This window comes from Agelaius phoeniceus, chromosome 30, assembly GCF_051311805.1.
Source record: "Agelaius phoeniceus isolate bAgePho1 chromosome 30, bAgePho1.hap1, whole genome shotgun sequence".
Taxonomy (NCBI): Eukaryota; Metazoa; Chordata; class Aves; order Passeriformes; family Icteridae; genus Agelaius; species Agelaius phoeniceus.
The window spans coordinates 1,942,947-1,970,162 of NC_135294.1; the positions used below are offsets into that span (position 1 = coordinate 1,942,947).

At 42.6% G+C, this 27,216-nt stretch overlaps 1 protein-coding gene across 2 annotated transcripts in view; it reads right to left on the bottom strand.

Moving 5' to 3' along the window:
• PPP2R2A (protein phosphatase 2 regulatory subunit Balpha) overlaps window positions 1–22,562 on the bottom strand; it is a 36,285-nt gene extending 13,723 nt beyond the window's left edge. Inside the window, exons 1-2 of one of the 2 annotated variants that reach the window (XM_054650706.2) lie at window positions 22,360–22,562; window positions 19,830–19,904 (exon numbers count right to left, since the gene is read on the bottom strand). In XM_054650706.2, the coding sequence (XP_054506681.1) occupies window positions 19,830–19,904; window positions 22,360–22,366 (82 nt within the window). In that variant the 5' untranslated portion in view covers window positions 22,367–22,562. Of the gene's footprint in view, window positions 1–19,829; window positions 19,905–20,527; window positions 20,652–22,359 lie in introns of those variants that run through there. The other variant, XM_054650705.2, reaches the window with a different exon arrangement.
• Between the last annotated feature and the right edge of the window lie 4,654 nt (window positions 22,563–27,216).

Genomic DNA, 27,216 nt, shown 5'->3' on the forward strand with positions numbered 1-27,216 from the left:
AGGCTGTTTAAACGAGATTAAGGCAGGGTGACCACATGTCTGTGTGCAGAGGAGAGCTCCCAACATAGGGTACCACAACTTCACACCCCAGGAAAAGAGTGAGAGCAAAATGCCATGAACTGTTAAGTGCTGGTGGTGTAAAAGAAAACACCCTCTGCATTCCAGCCTCATCCCTAATTAAAGTCTGTGGAGAGGGGGAAGGGAACACAAGGGTTGCATGCTCTAAAGTTACCATGACCAGTTTTACTATTGATGCTCATTCACTTGCCTGAAGGATTCCCTGCATTCATTCCATCTCCCTGAAGTGACTAGGTAACAAATCCAAAGGCAGCTGGGAAAAGGCATTCTTACTGTTCAATTTACTACTTGAGACTCATTCCACAAGTCCTTTAAATAGATCTCTTCTCTACTAGAGAGGGCATTAAAAATATATTAATTCCTTAAAATATGGGGACAGGAAGAAATGCACATAGACATAGAAAAGCCAGAAAGGGGTTATTGCCCCTTGTGGCAAAAAAAAAAGAAAAAAATCCTCCCTCTGCGCCATGCATCTATGCCAAAGGCAGCTGGTTCCCTGCTCTCTCGCAAGTACCAGCTCTGGAATTTTGCTGCACAAAGCTGCCCTCCTTCCCAGGGAGGTGAATTTGTGTGATAGCCAACTCCTCCTCAGTGCTGCTGGCCCTGCTGGGGCAGACACAAACACACGGGAGCCCAGGGTGCAGCTCCAGCAGGCAGTAATTCAGTAATTGGGCTGGGTTTGCTGGGTTTTGCTTTGCAAACCTGGGAGCTGTACAGAGAGGAGGAAGATTTCCTAAGTGCTCCCTGCCCTGCACATTCACTCCAAGAGAGCAAACTCACTTGAACAGCCCTGGGAGGCTGACAATTAAAACATGACCATGACAAAGCCATCATTTTCCTGCTGATGCTGAAAGCATTTAGTGCTGTTTGGTGAAGAAGTGCTTCAGTGCTGAGACTCACCCAGGCCTATTTACATCCCTACCCACATGCAGCACACACAAGATACCAGTGGCCAAACAGGGAATACACATAGTAGTCCACAGCATAAATTACTCACCTAAGTAAAATAATCAAATCTAAACCTTGTCAAGCAGGCCTAAGCCACCATAACTTCACTCTAATTGCCTGGACTCCTCTATATTCCCTGTTCTTTTATTCACCATTTCTTCTCCCTTTCCTTCTCCAACTTTGCCAATCCCTTGAGGAAAGATATACTAGGGAAGTTCTAGTTCAACAATGAGTTCAACTTTGGATTAGAAAGCCATTATTATTACTCATTATTATTACTACTACAGGTTTAATTTTTAACTTTTTATTTAGCTCCCTAAAATAAATGTTTGATACTGCTTGATAAAGCTTTTCCTGTAACTTCCTAAGCCTGCCCTGCTCTCTGTGGGCTCCCAGGTAAGCAGGACTCTACTCTTGCATGGCAAAGCACAGCTCAGTGTGCCACATCCTCCTGAGATCCCTCTTTGTGCTGTCAAATCCATGTACCAGCAGCGACACCAAGAACACTCTGTTATCACCAGCCTTCTGAAGCTGGAATTAGTCACTTTTTTTAATGGGAGGTGGAACTGGAGGCAAGGGAAAGAATCAGTACTCCAAGACTCCACAGGATCCATGTGTATTAGGACAACATAGAGCTGCATTTGTAACACATAGATAGAGATAATGCAACTTAATACTCAAGTACAAAACAATGTTATTTTGATGGTTTTGCAAATTCATGCAAATAACTTTTGTTAGGCCTCATGGCTTCCTAGAAAACACAACAGCAAACTTCCATCCCCTCCCACGGCAGAACAGTGGCACCAGCCCTAATCTTGTTGCCATTAGTTTTATGCAAGGCCAGTGATGCTCCTAAATAGCTTTATTGGGCTCAGCACTCAGAGCAGAACAACTCCAAATCCATCTGTCCCATGCACCTGAAGCTGTTCCTCCCTGCACAGCCCAAGTGAGAGGATGGCATTGGAAGTGCAGAGAACTTATCAGGATTATCACAAAAGTGACTCAAAAGCTTCTACAAGTTGGGATAGGAACAAATATGTAGATTAAGTGTTTTACAAGATAAGAGTAAAGCAGAGAACAGAATCACCATCTGCTAATCTCTCATCTAGAACAGCAGCTTCTTGTGCATCCAGAAATCTTTATGGTATCTCCAGTTAACTGTGGCATCAAAGTAACATCCTCATTTAAACAGAATTCAGAGAAGGCACAATCTATGGTCAACATTACTGTCCAGGTCAGATAGGCAGCACACACTGAACGTTTTAACTCTTGTGTTTGGCACACACTTGTGCCTCACTTGGGCAACTGCTTCAACATCTCCACTCAGGGCAAGTTTCCACCACTACATTTACCATTCTTCTCCCCCACAGGCCATTCCTGGGCCAAGGCAAGAGACCAACAAAGAATTGTGCAAACCCAGCAACTCTCAGAAGGAGCAGAAATCACTACAGGGAACACTTATAATCCTCTTCAACAGACACTGCACCACTTCAAACTTCTGTGAACAATGGTAACACATTTCATTTCTGTTAAACAATTTGTGTTTGCTAAGCTAACAGAGTTCACTGAGACTGAGCTGAAGGCATCAGATGGGCAAATCTGCAGTGGGGGAAAGCAAGGAACACACTCAGGAGCAACCACATCTCCAGCTAGCACAACTGGATTTACAAAGGCCCACACCCAAAATGCCAATTAACTGCACTTCTGTATGCAGTCTCCACGAGCTTCCATCCACATCAAGGCCAGAATCTAGCTTTGCTAGAACAGAAAGAAAACTTATTTAAAGCTCAGACCCCTGGCTTCCTGTCTCCATCTATAGTAGGAAACTCAAGTCTCCAGTGCACAGGACTCCAAGACACCTGTGGTGGCAGGGAAAAACAGAGATGACAAACAGCAGCATGTCAAAGCACTCTGCAAACAGATGTGTCAGATACTGATGTGTCCCTGCTTCCTACCACTGAAAATGACATTAAATTGCTCTGAAATTTTATCTTTGTGAAAAGAAAGCATTCACACTGAAAAATAATACCATGAGCTTTAGGAAGGAACTTTTACACCTTAAGTTGATTTAGAACTGTGATGCACTGGGCAATACCCGTACCATGCTCACTGTAGCCACTGGCTGTAGGTTTTATTTCTGCTCACCAAGTCTGGCACTGCACTCAGAAACTCCTTTCAAGCCAACTTCACTACAAACCTACAGAACAGAGAAACCCTATGGGGTTAGGATTTCTTAGCAGGAAACAGTCCTGAACTGGCCCCTTGAACGCCTTTCATCTGATGAGAGAGTTTAATAGTTTTGGGGTTTTTAACCCCAAATAAGTTTTTATTAGTAAGTGTTTCAAAAATTATTGTGAAAAATGCTCTCCTGTTACAACAACAGCAGACAGAAGAATTTGTTTGTTTGTTCTCTCTACACAAACAAATGCAAAACTGTTTGGTTTCTGGACAGAAACCATTAACCCTCATCATGCTGATTAATTGCTTTCTATTTTTAAACATTAAGACATGACTGCAGTTCCCTTCAGAACACATGCAAGATCAACAGGAAAATTCCCTCCTTCCACCAAGAAAAAGAATATCAATTAAATGAATTTAGTCCAAAAGATGCTGCAAACCACAGTTCCCAGTACATGCATTGCCCATTGGCTGGACATGATCTAGTAGAGAGCAGAAGAAGGCACAAGCAGCCTGATCACATGCAGAGAAGCAGGAAAATAAATACATTTACAACAGACCACACAAATAAACGCCCCAAAAAACTCCTGCTAACTGGGCTGCCCACACCCAGGCACTGCATATTTAACAGGTAAAGGTTAACCTGGGTCCAGCAGTAGTTGATGTGATGTGAAACATGTAACACCCTGGAATCAGCTAAACAGGAGTGATGGCTCTCGCTGCAGTTCCCAAGTCCTTGGAGCTGCCCCAGCTCTGAGGATGAATTTTACAGCTACACCCCAGGCAATCTACCCTACAGTCCTTCCCAGCCTGGAACTGAGGGGTGTGTGTCTGAAGCTTCTTCCAGAGCTCCACAGCTCTGGGAGACTGCTGCTGTCCCAGGAACTCCATGTGAACACTACTGCAAAGTGGGGACCTTACCAGTTCAAGACAGAGCCATTTTCCAACTCAACATCAGCTACATCAGCTTGAAAATACTTCAGACTCAATAAGAAAGGATTATTTAATACCTGACAAGAATTCCCTGGAGGCTCTAAAGGCATCTTCTGCCCAGAAACCACACAGAGCAGTTACAGCACTCTGTGAAAGGCAGCTCAACCTCGAGAGAAGCTGAGGCATCACTCCATTATTTCACTTCATCCTAGTAGTTTCTAGTCTTTGCAAGAGGCCTCCAAGTTTTCATTCCAGGAATAAATGTGATTAGGAAAGCAATAACTAAGTCAATTACCCCTTTTTAATCTTCATTACACAGGTATTGAGTTTTTCCCCCAAAGAATATCCTAAATAATGTATTCAAACAGGAGACTCCACCTTATGTTATCAGCACTGCAAACATATTTAGGAAGGTAACAGAAATACACATACACAGGGAACATTTTACTGGGGACAAAGAGCAAGTGATGAGCATTTAGTTCACATCTCTTAATAAACACACTTCCCAAACTCAAATATTCCCTCAAATATGACAGGAAGTGACTATTTGCTTTTCCTATTCATACTAATTCAGGTCTATTGTTGGCTGAAACAAAGGTCTTTCAACCTGCATAAACCGTTCCCAGGACATTTGACACCAGTTTATTAATATCATAAACAGGAGAGGCCAGAGTGGCAGAAATCCAGCCCCACTCCTGGTACCCAGCTGAAATCACCTCAGAAAGGAGGGGGAGTGTTTCACAGTTTGTGGAACTACAACACTACAACATTTATATAGGACCAGGAACGAGCAGTTGAAGGTTACAGCATCTCCTTGGGCCTTTTCCTTGCAGCTACTGCAATATTACAGAATAATAATAATAATTTTTTTAAAGGGCTCAATCTGTCCATAAGCTATCCTCCTTCCAAGCAGAATTGTTCTGCTTTTAAACAAAAAAGTAATCAGCAGTAAATCCAGCGTTTCAGCATTTTTAAATACCAGGCACCTGTTTGATGGAAAAGCTACTGTGGGGTTCAGTTTCCCAACATCACAAAATTCAGCTGCTGAGAGCTTCCAGCTCCTGAAGCTTAAATCTATTTTCAGGCGGGGAAGAGGAAAAGAAGAGTGGCCCTCCTACTGAGGATGTGTCACACTCACTGTTGCATCAATCCCCTTTCACTTACAGTGAAAACTCCTCTTCACTCACAGTCTAGGATTACCAAAAAAAGCCTGGGAACAGTAGTTATCCAGAGGTTAGATAACACCACAATTGGAGGCTATGCACCTCTAAGCACTCCATGAGAAATGATGAGTTTGATGGGAAATAGGGAAAAAAATCTCACCAGACACACAACATTTAAAAAATATCCTACCTAAGCAACATTTATGTTAAATGCATTATAATTCTTAAGTCACTTGGTTTCAAAACATCACCTGCCACAAAATCCATCTGACATCCTGGGTACCTGGCCTAGGTTTGCTTGTGCCCTGCTGCTATCACAGGCCACATCAATTACACTTCATCTGGAGAAATTGTGTTCCTGTTTTGATGCCAAGCAGCCCAGAACCTCAAGCTTCCATCAAGTGCCACAGAATTCTGGGAACCAATGAAGTTTTTAATAACCCACACAAGTCAGAACCAAACCTTCCTTAAATGCACTGAAAAAATGGGCATGCACGTATTCTTTGGTGCTGCAGCAATAAAACTCTACCTAAAAGCAAATTTCTTTTATCCCCAAGTGAAATATTTGCTAAAAGGCAAGAATATGAAATCTATGGCTTGTTTGAAGGGAGACTGGCAGTGTCAGGGTACTCTGCTTCTACAGTTTTGAATACAGATAAAACATTAGGGATTACTGCAAGACAGAGATAATTTGGCTAAATTCCACAAGAAAGAGCTTCCTTTCCTTGGAATTTTCCTGTTTCAACCACGCCTTATCCCTTTAAACAAAGTAGCTGCACTAAGTGCTACACACAATCCACACCAGCTCTGGTTCTCTCAGGAACACTTGCAGCTACCAAAACCTACACTGATTTCTGAGGCAAAGATGACAGAATGGTTTAGTTATATTTGTATTGTGTGGAATTTGGTTTCGGAATTACTCATCATTTCTGTCCTTTGTACAACTGCATACAGATCATACATATCTAATTACAGGGGAACAAAATTAACTCCAGCAGGAACCAACTTCATGCCCACAATTGCCTAATCTGAGATCCCCTCAGGTGCCTGAACGTTCTGTCATATCACTCACAAAACTGGGACTTGTTGAGCAATAGAAGGAAAACTGAGACAAAAAAACTTATTTATAACAGATTTGATTATTTAACTTCTAACACAGCATTTGCCTGGTTTTAATACTCTGGTACATGACTTGCTCCAACATCTTTTCTGCCTGCAGAGCTTTAACTTACAAGCTGGATGACCTCCCATTAATAAAGTTGCAGCAAAACTGCCTATCAATCTCCAAGAGGGTAACAACTCAATTTTAGCACTGCTGAAGACAAAAATTCATGTTTACTGATTTTCCAGAATAAACTTCATGCTGAAACAGAGGAATTAAATGTCTATTTATAACATTTGTGAGCTGTAGAAAACACCCTTGCAGACCTGGAGATAAAGTGCATCTTAGGAATCTAAAAGATTCAGGAGACCCCAGCTCCATCTGATGCCACCACTCCCTGGAAAACCTGTATGCACAGAGCTAAGTCACAGTTCATTCTCTCAAAGCTCCTCAGGGTTTATCCATAATGCTCACACAAGTGCTCCATAATTCTCCTAAGACATGCTTTGAAATGCAAGCTATACAGAGTATAAGGATTCCCCAAAATGCATTAGAAGTATTTGACTGAGCCTTATTGAAGCTTTAAAGCTTTATTTCTTCTCTCTGTGATAAATATGTTTGCAATGTATCTGTTTTGCAAACCCAGGCTAATTACCCCTTGGTAGCAGAAGGGCTTTGCTGGAGAGCAGAGCTGCTTTATTTATACTTCCCAGCTTCTCAGGGAGCTACTCTCAATGTGCCTCCAAAGAATGAGAAAGAATGTTCATTAAATTAAAAAATGTGAACAAGCTCAGAAAAAATAAAATAGATAAATAAAAGAATGTTCATGAAATAAAAAAATGTGAACAAGCTCATACCACCTAGGCCTTCAAGAAGAAAAGGGTGTCAGCAGTTCAGCTGTTCCTCCTACCAAGAAAGATGGAGAGGGGCTATTTACAAGGCCCTGGAGAGACAGGACAAGAGGGAATAGGCTCAAACTGAAAGAGAGTAGGTCAAGATGGAATATTGGGAAGAAATTCCTCCCTGTGAGAGTGATGAGGGGCTGAGATTGAACTCCCAAGGAAGCTGTGGCTGCCCCAGGCCTAGGAATGTCCAAGGTCAGGTTGGACAGGGCTTGGAGCAGCCTGGGATAGTGGAAGATGTCCCTGCCAAAGGCAGGGGGTGGCACTGGATGGGCTTTAAGAGCCCTTGCAATCCAAACCATTGCAGGATTCTGTGACTCCGAGTCATCCCCAGTTATCAGCACAGAGTCAGTGCCTCAGAGCTGGATCAGATTTCCATTCCAGCCTCGTGTGCACCCCACAGCCACAGCGCAGGTGCTCCTTCAGCAGAGGTGACTCCAGACATACCCAAGATAGTGAAGATCTCAGAGGTCCTTCTGAGACTGCTCAGTGGCCACAGGTAAAGGTTTTAAATAAACATCCAAGAGGTTGAGGATCTGCACTGAGACAATGCCCTAAGGATCTGCTGTGGGGCTGGGCTCAGTGATCTCACCCTTGCTCTGACACCTGATAAACACATTTGCTATGGTAACCAGGGGTTAAGGACACTCCAGAGTCCCCACTCTGAGCAGGGATTTCTCAAATGCCAAAGTTATTTTTATGCTCTTTGACTGCTTTTAAAAGGGGATTTATTCTCTCTTAGAAAAAAAGTTTATGAGCAACCAGGACCAGCAGAAAATCTGCCCTGTGACCCAGGCAAAACACAGAAGTATTTATTCACCTCTTTTCTATTTCACAGGATGTTTACAAGTTCCTCCTCAAGACTACAAATTACTCAAGACAGCTTACAGCAATGATAACTGAACATTCTATAAAAGATTACTGTATTACTTATTCAGGTGGGTGTTTACCTACACAGCACTGAAAAATACAGTCCATTTCCCAGTGCAGATATTAATTCATATAACAAACATCCAATCAGCACAAATTTTGATGTCTGTTCATGGAAAGAATAAATAATTTTAATTTCAAGTTGTATTTACTGGAACCCTAACCTAATGCTTAGTTATTACCTAATAGCTTTTATTTTAAAAAATCCAGAAAGAGAATTTACTTGCTTCTCCTCATATTTATTTTTATTACCCTTTTTTCCCCTATGCTCAAGACAGGTGATTTGTGAGTCCTTGGATCTAATTTGATTGGTAATTATTTACTTTTTAATTCCTGCTGACAACCCCTACATAACCCTATAGAAAAATTCCTCCCATCCACCATACTATCTACCCAGAAGTACACACTAATAACAGGCTAAACAGTCCCTCAGCAGACCTTACTTCAGATCTTTTCAGGGTTTGTTTGTGTTCCCAAGTAGTACAGAGCTATTTATGGAAAAATCTCTGCTGGAATCACAGCCAGAATTTCAATAGGCTGCACAGCACAGTGCAGCCAGGAGCTGCTGGTCTGTTTGCAAATAACAATATATTTGGAAATAACACACTGGGCCATTGTTCTGCACATAGAGAAAAGAAGCCTTCGGGCAATGCCTTTCTTGTCACTGAGAAAGCCACAGACAGAGCTCTGCAGTGCCTTCATTTTCTCTTGTTGCTGAAGCCAATCCAGAACACACAGCGCAGGTTAAAATTTAGTATTATTACAGAAAAAACCAATACTTTAGCAATGCCTTCCAGAATTAGAACTCTGTGAGTTGATGGGCATTCCTGTTGTAGATCTAAAAAAAACAACTCCTCAAAACTGTCCTGCTGTTTCACACTCTTCTAACACATTCTTTGACCAAAAGATTTATTTCAGGTGCAAAGCTCAGGCCAAACATTGGGAGGCTTTTAATCTTGGTGTGTAGAATGCAGGAGGCTGTTGTGGCTCACACAATGCATGAAGTGCCCCCTTCTAAGCAAGAAAAATGCAATCAGAAATTCCTCCTGCCTACCAGAAAGGCAGGGAGGGAGGGCAGGGGAAGGGCTGCTCTCCAGCTGAATTTCAGGCAGCCTGCCGGGGAGCACAGGGCCTGTGAAGGTCACAAGTACAACTGAAGTTTCCAGCAGAGATAAATACACAGCTCGATGAAGTGACCAGAAAATCCGAATTTCCAATGACTTCCCTCACTCTGGTCACTTATTCAGCTATCAGTTCCTTTAATACCCAATGCACCCTCAGTGGCACTTGGAACCTTAAAGAACAGTCTTCCATTGCCCAGCTGCCTTCTCTTCCCCAGCCCCACCTCCCCCAACCTGGCAAGTGTTTTCCTGGTTTCTATTCTGGCCCAAGCATACATGCTTCAGCTTCTTTTAAAAAAACCATTATTAAACAGAAGCCAATTCTAATTTCTGGCCAGGACTTTGAGAATCCTAACACATGGAATCTTGACAACTCCAAGGCATATTTATAACACCTCTTAAGATTATATATATAGTCCACTAGTCAAAGCAAAATACCAACCTTTATTTTTAAGTGTTTGTTTCAAATATGTCTGTTTATAGACCAGGTCCTTTTCTGTGGGTTCTGGAAGAGTTGTATAACAGATTTTACATATATATATATAATTTGTTCATATATATTTTCTATATAAAAAAGTAGAGTATTTTAGTAGCGTTAGTGTCCTGCAAGGATGTCAAAGATCACTACAAAAAAACTACCAAAGGCTTTGGAACCTTATTTTAGGAAACACCACACAGGTCTCACAAGTAGGGAAAATAAAGTAGGGAAGGGTTAAAATTACTCCAAAGAAAACAACTGCAAACAATTACTTTCAGTTATCTCCATTTCTAGTCTTCCATCAGTCTCCCCACTATGCCCTGGGACAATGACATTTAAATTGAAACTTTTAAGTTGGCAAAAAGCAAAATAATAATAAGAGTTCTGTAAGAAAAGGGACCTCAGACCAAAGACCCTGGTTAGAACAAACATGAATTGGAAGATGCCAAACAGCTTCCAGCTGAATACAACATAAAACCCCTGGAAAAAGAATTTCAGTGTATACAAAAAAAGTTTATGGGCATAAAGAAAAGCTTATCTTGACAACTCCTTCTACAGGACAGCGAGCAAGCAACAGGAAGGAAATGCAGGATACAACCCTGCCAAGGTATTTTCTAACCCAGACATGCTCCTAACCAGAGTGGAGAAACACCTTGAGCAGCAGTGCCCCATGACCTGGCTGCACAGCTGTTGATGCAATTCCAAACCAGCAGAACGATGAGCATCCTCCAGAAACAGGCAGATGGTTGGTACTCCCAGGCTTGGGATGAGCTTCCTCAGGTCACACCAAGCAAAAGCATCCCCAAGCTCCAGGGAGCCAACAACCTCATGTGCACAATATCCAAGGGACTTTGTTTGGTTTCAAATGCTCTTTGTCTTCCTGCTGCCCTTTCCTCGGAGGCATCTCATTACTGAGAGACACAAACGAGCTGGGTTAAGCACAGCACGTGTCCTGCTGCAGGAACACAACCCTGCTGTCAGCTCCTGCTGCTTTCCAGAGCAGGTTACCACTTCCAGAAAGATCTGGAATAAAATGAAAGACCCTAGATACTTCTTCAACACGCACACACACAAAAGAAAGGAGTGTAGGATTTAGCTTAAACAAACAAACAAACGAAACTAAACCAAAACAATGACACGAAGCTTTGAGGAGAACTGACTGAAAAAAGGCAGAACGGATTATACAGAAAGTTTTAAACTTCTGGGCAAAAAGCCATTCCTGCCAGTTCCACATTCCAGTAAAACAGCTTATGAATGTCTGACTATTACCTCTATAAACAGTGACATTTTCTCACTGCTGGGCTATATAATGAACACTGTAGGCTTCAACTTCAACTGCTGTTTGTTCATATTGATCTATGAGAAGAAATGTCCTCAAATACAAATCTCAGTGCACTGAAAGTCGAATTTTCATGTGAAAGGCAGACTATGAACAAGCAGGGATCAACTGTGAATATGAAAAGGCTGAGGAGGCTGAATTGTTCCCAATTCCACAGCTTCCCATGTTGCCTTAGAACCATTAGCAACTCTCCAAGAGAAGCAATCTGTCCTTTCACCTCCATCCCATTCCTGCAGAACTACCACCTATCCCACCACAAACATTTGCTAAAAGTTGGAGCAAATTAAATCTGGAGAAGCTGATGTGGAATAAAATTAACCCAAAAGGAACCCAAGAGATGCAAATTTCATTTGGGTTGGTGTCCCCAAGTGACCACCCTGGAGCTCAGGGATCACCTGGCTCGGCTGAAGGCACTGACAGGCAGAGGCACTAGGAAGGACCATTTCTCTCAGGAGCAGCAGTTACTTGAAGTGACAACAAACCTACAGGCAGGCTGGGGTGTAATTTGAATTCTAATTCCTCTGCCCACACCGAGGTCACACTTCAAAACAAGCCAAACTGGGTATTTATTAAAAAATAATTCAAGTTTTTCTTGATTATCTTCAATATTTCTATATATTATTCCCTACTCAATGCACCAAAAGCAGAACCAGAGAAGTCAGGGGCTCGTTAGGCAATTGCACTGGAAAATAGCCCAAGGACTCTCAAACAAGTGTCATTATATTTTTATGAAAGCCAAAGCTTTATTTCAGTATGTAGTTCTTGTCCACTGGACCAATTCAGTCCCAAGTTATTTGAAAATAAAGCAAGACCTTCAGACTACATTTATAAGCACAAACATAGCACATGGCTTCTCAAATCACCATTTCACAATAGCACAAACACAGCTAAAATAACTGCTTTTAAGGATCAAAGAATGGTCACTAAAATACTTTTTATAGTCATTGAAAAAACAAGGGACTGGCATTGAACAAACAAGAATATAATAGAAATTACACTGTATTTACCATATTTTAAATAAGCAACTATAATATGAAGTCTCGATTACCTCAAATGTTCCTGAATTAATGCAATTATCTTTGCTCAGGTTCTCAGAACCAGAGTGCCAACTGTGTATGTTTGGAGCTCTCATTATTCCCAGAGCATAAATTTAAGAACTGCAACTGAACATGCAAAAGGGAACATTTCCACACAAAACACCTTCTATATATTTGGGAAAATCAATCTTTCTTACAATACAACTCTTTAAAACACTTTTTTTCCTGACCCTAAAATTTTCTTCCAAAATTAGATGCAAACAGAACTGCCTCAGGGACTTCACATGACCTAAATCTGCTGGTTCCCTTCATGGTGCTATCACTTGTGGATGGCTGAGAGGAAAATACATTTTGGTAAAGAATGGCTGACCAAATTAATAGCTTCTCCTCCAGTGCCTAACAAAAGATTGATAAGTTAGGAGTGGAAAGCGAGAAGCTTCCAGCCACTTCTGTTTCTCTCACTGGATTACAATCACGCAGAGAAGCCTCAAATAATTGTTTTCAGTAACATCAGTGCACAGTAGCAGAACCTGATGGTGGTACTTAATTTCAAAGGAAATTTAACAACCCAAAACCTTCCAGTCACTAAAGAGCCAGGCAAGAGCAGACTCATGGAACACTGCCTGCTGCCCAGAGCAGGGCTCCACAGCAGGCCTGGAGGGGAAGGCAGAAAGTGAGCAACACTACGTTCAACGAAGGAAATCCTGCTACACGAAATTTTAACAAGTGTGCACACACAAGGTACCAATATTTTACCTTTTAAGACTTTTTTTATAAAGGCAATGTCCCATCTATTTCCAGTTTACTGACACACTGACCTTACAAAAGCAGCATTAAGCTGGTGCATGTTGCAAGGGCATAACTGAGCTGTGGCAATATTACAAAGCTATAATTACACGTGTTCCACTCAAGTTTAAAGCCTAGAAAACCATCCCTGCATTGTTATTTTGACTGCAAGAGCTACCACTGCTTCGTGAAAGAGATTACTCCAAATTCGTTTGGATTAATAAATACTTCCTGCATTTATCTGCTTTCATCTTCATTGGATGAACTGTTGATGAATGTGAACTGTTCACATTCACAACCTAAACATCAACCTAAGCCAAGGCTTCTTACTCCTTTCAATAACTTCTTTGAGTGCAAACCACAGCTTCACGTGATTACTGAACACTCATTTGCTCTGCTAAACTTTTCACTCCATACTAAAAATACTGTAGACACAGTTATGGTGCTGCATATACTACAGAGCATTGAAAACAGGAAAAAAGGCCTGAAAAATACCCTTAAGGCAGTTACTAAAACATCTTATATAATGAAATGATTGTGGGAGCACAGTGTTTCCTACAGATGAAAGGACAAACTGCAGCCTTAACTCGGTACCATCAGTAATTGATGTTTTTGCTCCATGAGGCACACGCAGAGCAGATTTAATTGCATACACACTTTAACAGCAGCTAAAACAAAGGCCAACTAATTCTGCAGCATTTAATGCAAACAATACATCAATTTAGGTGAGGATGAAACCCCAAAGAAGGGATCCATTTTCCAAATCATATTAAGACTGATAAGACACGACAAGAGAAGATTATAATTTGTCAGATTATCTTTTTTTTAAGTGCTTTACAATAAAGCAATCAGTAATAACCCACCTCCCATTTAATTGGTATTATTTCCTACCACAACTTCAAAGAAACTTAACTTGCACTGATATTAACAAGCTCATTTTACTAACAGAGCTCGAAACAACAGTGAATAAATCCCATTTCCACAGACTGCTTGTGTGGACACAGTGGAAAACCCACTCCATGTGTACTATAAAAAAATACATCACAAAATAATTCTGATACTGTAACAGCCATTTTTATTGCTGGCCTGCAGATAGCACATGTTCAAAGTATGGATCTTGAACAGCAAAGGTTTAAAGTTCTTTTTAGCACTGATTTTACCCTTCATAGTAGCACAGCACTCAGAGATCAATCAGGGTCTTGCACTGCCTTTATGTAAAGTCCTACAAAGAGACCAATCTTCTTCCAGAGTTCCTCCTGCTCCTCTGAGCCACTTGATCACTCTCCACACTGGCATAAGCACATGCAGAGCTCTGAGAATCACAGCAGGGCTCAATTCAGCCGAAAAATAATCCAGTGAAAACCAAGATTTTACCAATTTTTCAGCTGGATCAGCTTCCCCAACAAATTCACTGTCCTCTTAGGTGAACACCCATGCCAGGGAGTGGGAAGGAGTGCCTCTTTAAGCAGAAATGCTGCCAAACATGCAGCTGTGGCCTAAATAGGCAAGTCAGGGAGAACAGAAAGGGGGGCGGGGGGACAGACAGCACAGCTTGGAACACCCAGCTTTTAACTCTTCCTTCAGCTCTACATCCACTGGGAGCTTGAATCTTCATTTTAGCTCTTCAAAAATACATTCTGGGAAGCTACAGCTACTACAGGAGCTGTACCCATTCCTACAGTAGAAACAGCCAAACCAGAAGCATTTAGGTAGCAGCTATAAAATGAAAAGCTAAGAAGTTCACAAAGCTGATCCAGAGCTGTACTCCATCCAGATTGCTGCTGACAGCCTAGCTTGCACTCCTGTGCTGGGGAGTCTGATGGCTTGATCACACTCTAGCAGTGCATTTCCAACACAAAAGCCTTTTTAATAACTGATTTTTAACTTAAGGCAGAGATTCCAAGAACAGCAACGCCTCACAGAAGGGACAGAAAAATCCCTGACTGACAAGCTGAAGTGCCCCAGCTTCCAAACCCATGCAAGAAAGAGAACTGAATTACTTCTGGGGAGCTGAACAGTCACTGCTGCTTTCTCTGTCTGCTCAATGCTCTTTGTTTTGAGGGACTGCACACTTGAAATGCACACTCTAGTCCATCCAGAGCAGCAGCTCCTAGAACACAGTAGCCTATTTCTCTCTCTAGATACAGACATTCTCTGAACAGCTGAAGAGCTCAAATACAGAAGCAGACTCAGGAATACAGAACAGGACTGTAACCTTGGGTCTTTCTTTTCTCATCCACAGCATATTTCAAACTACCTCTTAAAAACAAACCTATTACTAGGCCTTGCTCCTTGTAAATGATGTTACTTCATGAGCATAGAGAACATAACCACAGCTCTCAAAAGCCCAAATTAGCTTCCCTCCCACAACTATATCCCAATCTTTCCTCAGCAATATTATTGCAACCTCACTGTCACTCTTATTCTCTGAGAGTTTTTTCTCCTCTCCAATTCCATCAATCCTCATAGAAAAAAAACCCAAAAAAACACTAAACAACAAAATCCCAAAATAAAAAACAACCAAAAACCAAAAAACAAGCCACCAAACAACCAAACCAAAACAACCAAAAACCTGCAGATTGCAGTAAACAACCTTTTTATAGCCATCCTTATTCCTGCCTTCACTTCTCTTTATTCAGAAATAACACTTTTCATGCATTCAAGACAAACTACCATTGCTGAAGCAACATCAGTCCCCATTGCTGCTCTGCAATTCTGAAACCTGCCAAAAGTAAGTATCAAACTACATTTGACAGACATAACACACCTAGAACCAAACACAGAAAGCATTCCTGAACCAGGGAAACGTCCAATTTTGTTTCAGTCTTTTACCACACACAAGCCAGGGACAGAATTTTATCTGTTCATCATTTTCACTCTAAAACAGACACAGCCATGTTTGCCTCTAAGAGAAGACATGAAGCAAATCACAGATAATTAACAAAGCATCACAGAAAGGTTAAGCATTAAGCATAAATAAAGTTGGTAAATAGCAACCACAGCAGATATTCAAATGCTTCTTTCAGAGACAATTTGGGCACGAAACAGTTAAACGACTTGTCCAAGATGAGCAGCAATCATTCAGGGTTAAAGCTCAGGACATAAGTTCCTGGCTCCCAGCCTTGGACCTGGACTATCAGACTTTTACAGATCTTTGAATTACACCTGAAAGAACATTGAGATAGAGTTGCTTGACTCTTCTCCTTCTGTTGAGCAATTAAACAAATTGACTGAATTAGTTCTGAAGTACAAACTCACTCCATTAAGCAAGTGTGTAGTTTGCAGAGGCAGTTTAAACTCACAACTCTTAGCTGCTCCCAACTGCCCTTGCTATTATGCCACATTCTGAAGAATGGCAAAAGAGTATAACCAACAAAACTGCTGCTGACAATCTTTGTAATCCTTTTCTACAATTATCCTTGTCAAGGAAGCTTCCACTAAGAAAACACCAGAGTACTTCTGGACAATTAAGTCTCACTTGTACCGAAACTGCGATGGCACTAAAGAAAGAAGTCTGTATATTACAGACACTTTGGGTAACCTGATCACTGAACTTAGCACAAACAAGCACTCTGCATTCTCCACCCAGAAGACCTGTCTATGAAACTATGAAAATACGAAACTAGGTAGGGAGGAAAGCTATTTCAGAAAGAGAGGCAGCACAAACTACAGCAACCTTTGTCCTCATACAACATACTGATAAATCACTAGAATCAATTAAAATTAAGGACCAGAGTTATAATGAAGCTGACACCGGTATTTCAATCGATAACCTGATTTCCATGCTTAACTGTGATCTGACACAGCCAGGCCCAGCTTACAAGCAAGGGTAAATTCCATACATACCAAGGGAAGAGAGGCTACTTCTGCTCCTCACATTCACATCTTCAGTAGAAAAACTTTGCCACAGCAGTAACCCACGCAGGCCCCACATGCAAGTTCAGTGCCATCTTTCCCCAGGCTTTAGTGACACAATTTCCCCCCCCCTCCCTTACATGTCACATCCATCCATCACACAGCGGTTGGAAAGCCAGAAAATTAAAAACTGTGTATCAGAGTTCATGTTTCAGCCACCAAAGCCACCAAATATTGACTTTGTAACAACCAGCCAGCCTAGTCCAAGTATCTAAAGAATTATAGGTGATACATGTGATGGGAAGGCCGGAGGTCAGGTCTGACCTGATCCATACTGGAAGCTACATAATAGCATTTTTGACAGGCTTTTTAAAGTTGGTGCAACTGTTACCGTATTAAAAGTGTTACTGTCCAAAATGTTATTCTCCATGGGTCTGGTTTATAGACAAAAAACACTGTAGGGAGACCACTGGGTTTGTATCCCATTGATTAATGCAATTAATGATGTAGTTTTCCTGGTTATCTCTGCTTTAGTTTAGTTCAGGACAGCTTTCCAATGTAAATATTGCAACACTAAGTTACTAACAGAAGGAAAACAGAAAGTAAAACTCCCAATTCTTCACATTTGTTTTCAGTAAAATTTCAACATTCCACAACAAACTGCTATTTAGATTTTGAGCTCTGCAGCCGTTCAAAAATCAGACCTTTACAGCCTCGTACACACACTGGTACTGTGCTCACCACAGGTATGGCTGGAGTGCAGACCTGTTCTCTGGCAGACCACAGTGCCTAAAGAGTCATTAAAGCTTGAGACAGTAAGAGTTCCTTTAGCTTTCACTGTGGGCCTGCCCCAAGCAAGCAGAAGGAAAGGCAGGGAACAAGAAAGGTCCTCAGACTGCACTTGGACCCACTGTCAGTTTGGCATTGGGTACTCCAAAAGACCAGAAGCTGCTGCTCCAGTTGGTGCAAGAACCACACAAGGCTCCATGTCTGTGTGAAGTGAACCATGAAGTGAACCTTAAAGCCAGAAATATTGCTAGGAAATGGAAAAATGCAACCATCCTGATACATAATGCTTCCAACAGAATTACAGCGAGACCCTGTGATGTATAACAAGAAATCAATAGAAACAACTGCTTTCACCAACTTCCAGTCCAGATTAAGGGAGCCAGGTACACGGGAATAGGAGAGAATTTCAGCTCCACACACTAATTACAGCCAAGCATAACATCAATAATACTTGGGATCTCTCCCTAGGCAGCTCAGTTTCACAGCATCTTGCAGTATAATACACTTTGGACCTCAAGACTCATCCTAAGTCAGGTATAGCTGACAATGAAACAAAATTTCTTTTCACTCTTTGGGTCGCAGAATCAGAAGGCTACACTGTCTATAAACCAAAAAATGGACATTCTTACAGTGTTTTGGAAACCAAGCTGCCTGGCTTGCTGAAACTGAAGCCAGTTAATTCTCTCAAAGGCTTCCCTGAAGTCCACCCCAGGAATCCATCAGTGCTCAGTGCAGCCCCCAGCCTGGCAGGAGGCACAAGGCTGGCAAGGCACCTTTCCTAACACACTAAGTGCAACACTTAAAACCAGCTCAGTCTGGCCTTCCTTCCGATTTCCTCACTTCTGCATTTCCAGATCCCTGTAAAGGCTTTTTTCTATACCTATATATAAGTTCATTACTACTAGAAGCATATCAACATCTATTTTAATGAAGAATTATTTGCAAGCACCACAACTTCACCATAACCACAACTTCTTCAATACTTGCACTTATTAAGGATTTTGTTTGATATGTAAATAAAACAAAGGTTACAGAATTTTAAATCTGTCAGGGGAAAAATTATACCACATTTAACAGTACTTTTGAGTTCAAGCTTTAAAATCTACTTCCTGAAGAATTTAAAATTAAACTTGAAATTGTTATAGCTTTCTCATTTCCAAAAAACATATTCCAACTTGCAAACAACAGAAGCTTCAGTGCATCGTTTGCCACATGCTGCAGCTAATAAATAAAAACAACTCAGTTCTGTTTATACCCATATTTTCTTTTGGCCTTTGGAAGCTACTCTGAACCACACGTCAAGCAGAGAAATAATGGAAACTGTAGTTACTGCTTTTCTAAATATAACATTAATCTCACTTGTATGCCAGAGCATTCAAGATATGCAAGAAAAAGAAAAAAACCCAGGAATTACATAAGTGACAAGGCCAACTGCTTGCAAAAGACAACTTTTAACTCATGAACTTAAAGGCTGCTTTGTGCCAACAGGAACTTTATGGCCAAAGAAATTCATAAGTCAGGGGATCTTTCCTTGAGAACAATCACAGAAGAGATTCTGCTCTCCAGCACAGAGAAAAGCACTATTCCTCCAATGATCCGAAATCCAAGGGGAAAAAAAAAAATCCAACAGTGCAGTTTTTGCAGTGAAATTCAGAGGCAGCCATCTTAGTGTACATGACACTTGTCACTGCCAGCTTGGAAAAGTTTCAGACTATTTCCAGTATTATTTAAAGCCAAAGCTGCTCCTCACGTATTAAGTAGGCGTGCACAAATATTCAGATTTCTTACGCCTCTTGTTAATAGGAGCGAGAAAGACTGGGGTAATTACTTCATCTAGTACTTAGATCTTCAAAGAGCAGAAGTAGTAATTCTAACAACACCTCCTTGTGGAATTAAAGTATCACATTCCCCATTTTGCAGATTAAGAAAAAACACAAATCAAAAGCCAAAAAAACCAGAAAAATATTAACAATCTTAGAAAACAATTCCAGCAAAGAAAAGTTAGGAAGCCCGAACTTTTCTACAAGAGTGTTGAATGATCCTTTCAAACCTGAATCTGGACATGGGAATGCACATGAAATGCCCATTTGCTTTGCTCAACGTGCACTCAGCAGCACTGGGATACATCCACATCTCCCTACCTAAGAAATGGTTAAAAAGTTAGAAAACAGTAAAAAATATTACTCTTACCTTCTGCTACATCATCATCTACAGCGCCTTTCACCTGAGAAAAACACCACTGAATGTCATTTCCTCCTCCAGCTCCTAAAAAAATGAAAACAATTCAATAAAACGAGCCCCCCCAAGAGCAGCAGCACAAGCACACAATGGTTCCAGATTGCACATTTCAGAGCCTGTGCACGCCCACTTCCTCAGCAGTGCTGAGGCACAATCACACACCACCCTCCCCACCTTTTTCCTTTGGATATTGTTTTTGTCAGCCTTCAATGCAGTGTTTGTCAAAAACAGGGAAGCACAAGCAGTGTAAAAGCTTCACTTAACCAAAGCTAGCTGGACTAAGCAACATTAACTATGAATTTAAAATTCAAGTGCACTATCGGCTGTGTTTCACACAAAGCTTTTTCCTACTTGAGCAGTCAGAACCCCCTAAACACGCACACAAATGGCTTAAATATAAACTACCAGAGCTGTGCTTTTTTAGAAAATTTCAATCTCCCAGCCAACACAAATCAAGCACACAACTCATCTCCTCCTTTCACTAACCCACTGCACCGACCCTATGCACTCAAGGCTAAAGAAAAAGAATTTTACCACAATTTTAGAGTCTCTTCGCAGAAGTAATGAAAGCAATTATCAGCCTAAAAAAAAAAGCAGCAAATCCGAGCAGAAAAGCAAACAAGCAATCGGAGGAGGACAAGTTCTACTACCATAGAAAACGGATCGGAGAGAAAACTTCAGGAACATTACTGCCTCGGCTGAAGGCAGTGATTCATTTGAACCGTGCCACCAAAACACACACCAAAAATCACCACCCATTTCTTTTGCATTTCATTCTGAGCAAATCACTGCAGGGCTGAGGACATACAGGAAGAGCCAGAAATGGGCTTGCCTCAGTTGTTGTTTTTTTTTTTTTTCCTGTTTTTTTTTTCCTCCAAAAGCCACTGTCAAAATGGAACTTTTCCTCCACACAACTCAAACCGGCTGAGCAACAGATGGCATTTACACATTAATCCCGAGCTCTGGTAGGGCTTTGGAGATAACAAAGAATACAGGAGGAGACTCTTCCCAAGTTAAGGGAGTCAAAAAAACTCAAAGAGAAAGAAATCAGAAGCCTGAAAATAATCTTTCCAGAAAAGATGACGCGCCTCAGAATAAGAACTCCTGGAATAGAGTACAGTTTGCATTTTTCGCTTGCTTTAAATTCTTCCCTGAAGGATTACATCCAGCTGCATCACCCGAGGAGGTGAAGGCAAGCAACAGAACCTTTTTATGCAGGAGATGGCAAAATGCTTTCCCTCCCCCATCATTCCCCCAAAATCCTACAACCCATTCTCTTCTCTTCAACTTCTTCATTTGTCATTTAGCAGCTAGCACCACAGCAGCACTTAAAGGGAACAGCTTGGAGAGAATCACTGCTCCTGCTACCTCGAGCTAAAGCCCTCTCTTCCATACAATTTACTTGAACTAAGTTGGCACTTTTTTCCCCCCACGACTAAAACGGCAAGAGGAGGGTGGAGCATGTGCATATGGTGTAGGGGGGAAAGGCAAAGCACAAGCCTCACAAAGCCTCCTATGCTTTGCTCCTCCACATGCAAAGCACTGAAAAGACAATTCATGTGCAGAGGAGGGGGATGAATAAATTTCCAAATGAAGAAATTGCAAGGAAAAGTAAGAGGGAAGAGATCCGTTCTGTACACACACTCCCAAGCCTACCAACTTCGGGATGTGAAACGGGGAGCAAGCAGTGGAAGGAATGGGAAAGAAAACACAGCGAGACCTGTGCTGTTTAATTACGCCCTGTGCCAAATTTTACTGGCATTTGCAGATGCTCAGAGGCTGCTCCCTACAGAAGGGTGCGACTGCAATCTGGACACCGCCTGCACCTGGAACCTCTCCGTGCACGGCAGCACTTCTGAGAAATAACCACAAGCACCGACCCCAAAGCCTCAAGGGGGAAACTCTTTACCAGAGCGTGTAGTGACAGGACAGGGGGGGAATGGGCTCAAACTCAAAGAGTAGGCTGAGCTGGGATATTGCGAAGTAATTCTTCTCTATGAGGGTGGAGAGGCCCTGGCACAGGGTGCCCAGAGCAGCTGTGGCTGTCCCTGGACCCCTGGAAGTGTCCAAGGCCAGGCTGGACGGGGCTTGGAGCACCCTGGGATAGTAGAAGGTGTCCCTGCCCATGCCAGGGTGTGGAACTGGACAGGTTTTAAGGTCCCTTCCCACCCAAATCATTCCATGATTCCACGAAAAGGCAGCAGACCCACCCTGCCTGCAAGCTCTTCAACTCCAAAACACACCACTTCCCGCTCCACCTTGCTTCTTCCATGCTTTCCCCCCCCCCCCTCCCCCCGAGAACGGAGGGAAGGAGGGGTGGGTGGGAGCAAAGCACGAATTCCCACAAGAGAGGATAAAAAAACCCACCCCACAACCAGCAAGGAGCCAGCGAGTCGGAATAGGAGAGGCGGCCAGGAGCCAGGGAGGCAGCGGGGAGAGCCCCCCGAGCCACGCTGGGGCAGGGGGGGCAGGCTGCCCTTACCTGCCATGTTGTGCTGGCGATAGCGGCCGCGGCGGGTCGGGCGGAGCGGGCGGCGCGGGCGGGGCAGGCGGCGCGGGGCGGGCGGCGGCGGCGGGCGGCGATGGCGGCGGATGGAGGAGGAGGAGGCGGCGGCGGCGCGGCCGCGGCGGGGCTGGGGCGGCCCCGCTCAGGCCCCCCCGGCGGTGAGCGTCCAAAATGGCGCCGGCAGAGCTGGGGGTGACGTCAGCGTGGGGCGGGAGCGAGCCGCCCTCAGGAGGGCGGGCGGCGCCACCATGTTCCTGCCCAGCTGCTGTCAGCCCTCATGGCGGGGGTGCCGCTCCTCAGCTCGGCATCGATCGGCCGCCCTCAGCCCAGCTCCACCCGCCCTCTTGGCGGAGCTGCCGCCCTTCAGCCTAGCATCGACAATCCCCATGGCGAGGCTCTGTCGCTCATGGGGGGGGCTACCGACCCCCGCTCAGCTCGGCCCTTGCCCGCCCTCATGGAGGGGTTGCCGCCCCTCAGCCTGGCATCGATCGGCCGCCTTCATGGCGGCGCTCCGTCCCTCGTGGCGGGGCTGCCGCCCCTCAGCTCGGCCCCTGCCCGCTGTCACGGAGGTGCTACCGCCCCTCGCCCGCCATCGCCCGCTCTCAGCCCCTCCGCGCTGCGGTGTCCGCCACCCACTGCCCCCCGGACTCCCCTGCAGGAAGAGCTTCCTTCCTTGACCCCTCTCCCGCAGGCTCGCCCTTCATGAAGTCGAATATCCAGAGTTGGAAGGGACCCACCAGGATCATCGATCCAGCTCCTGGCCCTGCACAGACACCACAAAATCCCACCCTGTGCATCCCTGGCAGCGTTTGCTCAAATGCTTTCGGAGCTCCGGCAGCCTTGGGGCCGTGCCCATTCCCTGGGTACCTGTTCAGTACCCCACCGCCCTCGGGGGGAAGAACATTTCCCTGATAATCCCTTCGTGAGTCTTAGAGCATCTCCCTTTCACTTGTCCTTTGGTTTTGGTTTTTTTTTTTTTTTTTTTTTCTCCCCCCTTCCTTTTGCTCCCTTCTGCCATTTCCCCGTGCAGCAGCCGCACATAACCTGTTCGCTTGAGCATTTTCCACCCCCTTGGATGCTTTCCACAATGTCCAGGGCTCAGTCTCTTATTTCACTCCGTTCTCATTGCTATTCCCTGCATACACCAGCCATGCTCCTGAGCCATTTTTAGCCTCCATCCACCTTTCACACTGACGGCCAGCAAGATCCACAAAGAAAGGCTTTCAGCCGAGCCCAGCTTGGCTCAGCTCCTGCTGGCTCAGGAAGGATGGAGGCTCCTTTTTAGCTTGCTGGGTCCCAGTTACAGTCTCATGTGCAGTTAACTACAGGACTAGGATAATTAATTCAGTACAATCTATTTAAGATCTTGTGAAAGTCATCAGTTTCCCTTAAAAGATGTTTGTGCAAACATTTTCTTCTCGGGCTGGGTAGATCTTGCTAATCCAGATTTCACTTGGAGATTCATAAGCTCATCCTGCAAACCCAGTGCTGCCACAAACTTGAAATGTGACTTGGAATAAGCCTCCAAGACCATCCCATACACTGATTTCTGCATTTCCAGGTCTAAACACCTAAGAGGATGCTTTTATAAATGAAAAAAATCTTTGAATTGCTTGTCAAGTCCAGCATGAAACAGAGCTGTGGGAACTGAATACCACTAATGAACACAAATAGACAGACTCCCGCCAGAAACCCACAACTGGCCCAAATTACAAGTTATTTTGGAATTCAAATTTGTCTCTGCATCCCCAGTAAAAAAATTGCACTGTCAAATAAATCAATCTTGGAAAGAACAATAACATTTGAAAGAACACTCAGCATGTATGGGATGTTCTAAAGAATTGCAACTTACCTAAGTTTGGAAATCTCCAAAACCAAGTGTTTTGCTTAGGTTGTTTTGAGAGCAACCCAAAAACCTGAAAACAAAAACACTGCATGTTTGGAAAAAATCACAACAAAGACAAACTCCCTCATCCCAAACATCCCAGTCCACATTTCCCAGAGCTCAAGAGAAAATTCAATTCTACAAATTTGTGGCTATGTTTACTTGATACCAAATCCAGCATGAAAGCTGGCATTCCTCTCTTTTCAGAATTCCTTAAATTCTGAATTTAAATAATAAATTAATTCTTTAAACATACTCTTTTCAACCTAAGCAGAATTGTCCTGCAACTGTTTAGCAGGAAAATTTGCAAATCTAGTCCAATTCATCCCTTGCCTTCTGTATAATTACTGCAGAATTTATCCTCATAGTAGAATAAGCATTGGTTTAAGAACTTTTGCTGCTAAAAAAATTTAAATAAGGAAAAGAGACCTGCAATTAGCTCTGTAATAGAAACTAATGAAGCCTTAGTACAAAGCTTATAATTAAAATAAAATTTCTCTTAGAAAAGATTTAATATCGTGGTGCTAGGACGATGGATTTTAACTCCAATATTTTAGGGTTTTGTTGTGAACTAACTGAGCTACAGAAAATAATGGAGCGTAATAAATAAATAACATTAAATCACAGCCAGAGCAATTAGCAAGACATCTTGGGAACCACAACCTTTGCCTGGGTGTTCACTTGCTTGGTATTTCAGAGCTCTCACACTATGAATGGTCGGTGCAAATTAGGCAGATTGTGTTCCATAGCCCTGATTCAAAGTTTGCGAGCACATACTCGGATTTCTCTGGAGCTTGAGCATTTGTTGAGGTGCTCTGGGGGGATTGTAACTGTATAATGTTAAATTTATACACAGCCACCAACAGCACAGAGCTTTAATGAGCATTTATGTACTCCTATCATGCTTTAATGACTAATTCTTACTCTACACACAAACTCCTTCAGCTGAGACTGAAGAACACCTCTGGGAAGTGGGAGGGACTTACAGGAACAAGGACTCACAAAACAGCATTTCTGGATCTGTTTGCTGTGATATTTGTCAGAAAACTACATAAAGAATGGTCAGTTCACAGCAGCCTAGACCAGGAACTGTGGAAGTTAGAATAACCTAAAAATCAAAGTGTAACACGTGACCAGCAACCAATAAAAATATATAATAATGTAAAATGACTGATCAAACAACTGAGGCTCCAAAGAGCACTATCAGCAACTCATTTCGTATCTTCTTTAGTTTTCCAGTAATTTGACCTGTTAGACAAGAATGTAATGAATTACAACAATTCAGTTTAGAAAAAAGGGAACAATTATCACCAGAATTATCATTGGAATTTAGTAATAGCAGAGCCATCTAAGGCCATGTGCACGTTAACATCAGGGCAGTGTAATTCCCTACTCTCTGTACTTTATTCTCTTCAGCTTCAAGTGTCTCACTGAGAGGTTTCCATTGTGTTTTTACAGAGCATTTCAGAGAATAACAGCCTTAACTCCTAGAAAATATTTGCTAATGTTCACCCCCCATTTCCCACTCTTAATTTCACATAGACAGCTATTACCAAACCAGCACTGAGTCACATCTTGGTGCTGCTGCCAGAAAGCTGAACAAAAGGTCAGGCAGACCCTGCTTCTGCAATGAGTCTCAAGGAAAATTACCTGTGGGACAAGTCCCAACCCATCCACTCTCTTCACCTCTTACACCAGCCTGGCTCAGGCAGCTGGGTCACTACTGCTGTTTTTGGTGCCAGCTGCCAGCCCAGGGCCTCTTCTATGGGCACACAGAATTCCATTTGCTTTTTCTGGCTTTACTCAACCCGATTTCACCTTAACCAGGTTCCATCTGCAAACTCTCAACTGCCAGTCGCCACAATTTTCAGCTAAAAGCAGAGTGAAAATAAAGGTTTAAGCATTTCCAGTTCCTGCCACACTGTGTCCTAAACCTAAACACTAAAAAGATATTTCTTGTGCTCTATATCACTGGGGCACTTCCAAAGTCACTGGGCTTTATTTTTGGAAAGGGAAATGTTGAAATTAAAGTTTCTTACATGACTGAGCATCTGTAATGTTGGGGAAATCATGGAATGCTTTGGGATGAAGGGGACCTTAATGACCATCTACCCTGGGCATAAAATACCATCTGATCAGTCACTAGGCAGTTTAGTTTAAGTCTTATCAATAATAAAAAGTGGAAGAGGATAATACAGATCTTGCAGCTCACTTTACAGTTGCCAGGAAGTTTTTAGTGAGCCAGTTCCCAGAAAACCCAGTCTAACAACCATCCAATGGTTCTGGAATTGAGTGCTCCAAACTACTCCTCATTGAGCAAACCTCTGCCATGGAAACTCACTAATTCTGGTAACAAGCAGTTTGTGTCACCCCAAAACTGTAAAGTTTATTGGATTAAAGCCCTGCTATTACAAGAACCCTCAGCATTTTTTCCCGTAAATTATTAAGACTTTTATTCTTAACTTTAGCCTGATACAAGCAAACAGAAGAGGTAATTAGGCTTGTAAAAACAATTCATATGTTCATTACAGTAGTAGTTTGCAAGACAGGTTTAAAACCAGTTTCAAATTTGAACTGTTTAGAGCCGGGCTAAGATGCTGTTACTGAAACTACAATTTGAAACACATTAATTGATTATTTAAGCACATTTTGCAGAGAATTCATGCACCTGAATTTTATTTTAAAACAAATGCAAAAATACAGGGAAAGATAAGGGGAAACAAAGCTCCTGGAAAAGAAGGGAAAAGGTGTTAGAGGTAGTCAGGAAGAACCTGTCTGGAAGGAAGAAAACAAGTATTTTTCAACTCAGAGAGCTTATTGGTGATGAGAGGAGTGTCCCAGTATTTCAGAATTAAAAATTAAGAGAAGAGGGATAAATTGAGGTTTATAGAAAATTTTCATTCTTGTTTCTGTTTATTTTACTATAGGGTTTTTTGTTTGTTTGTTTT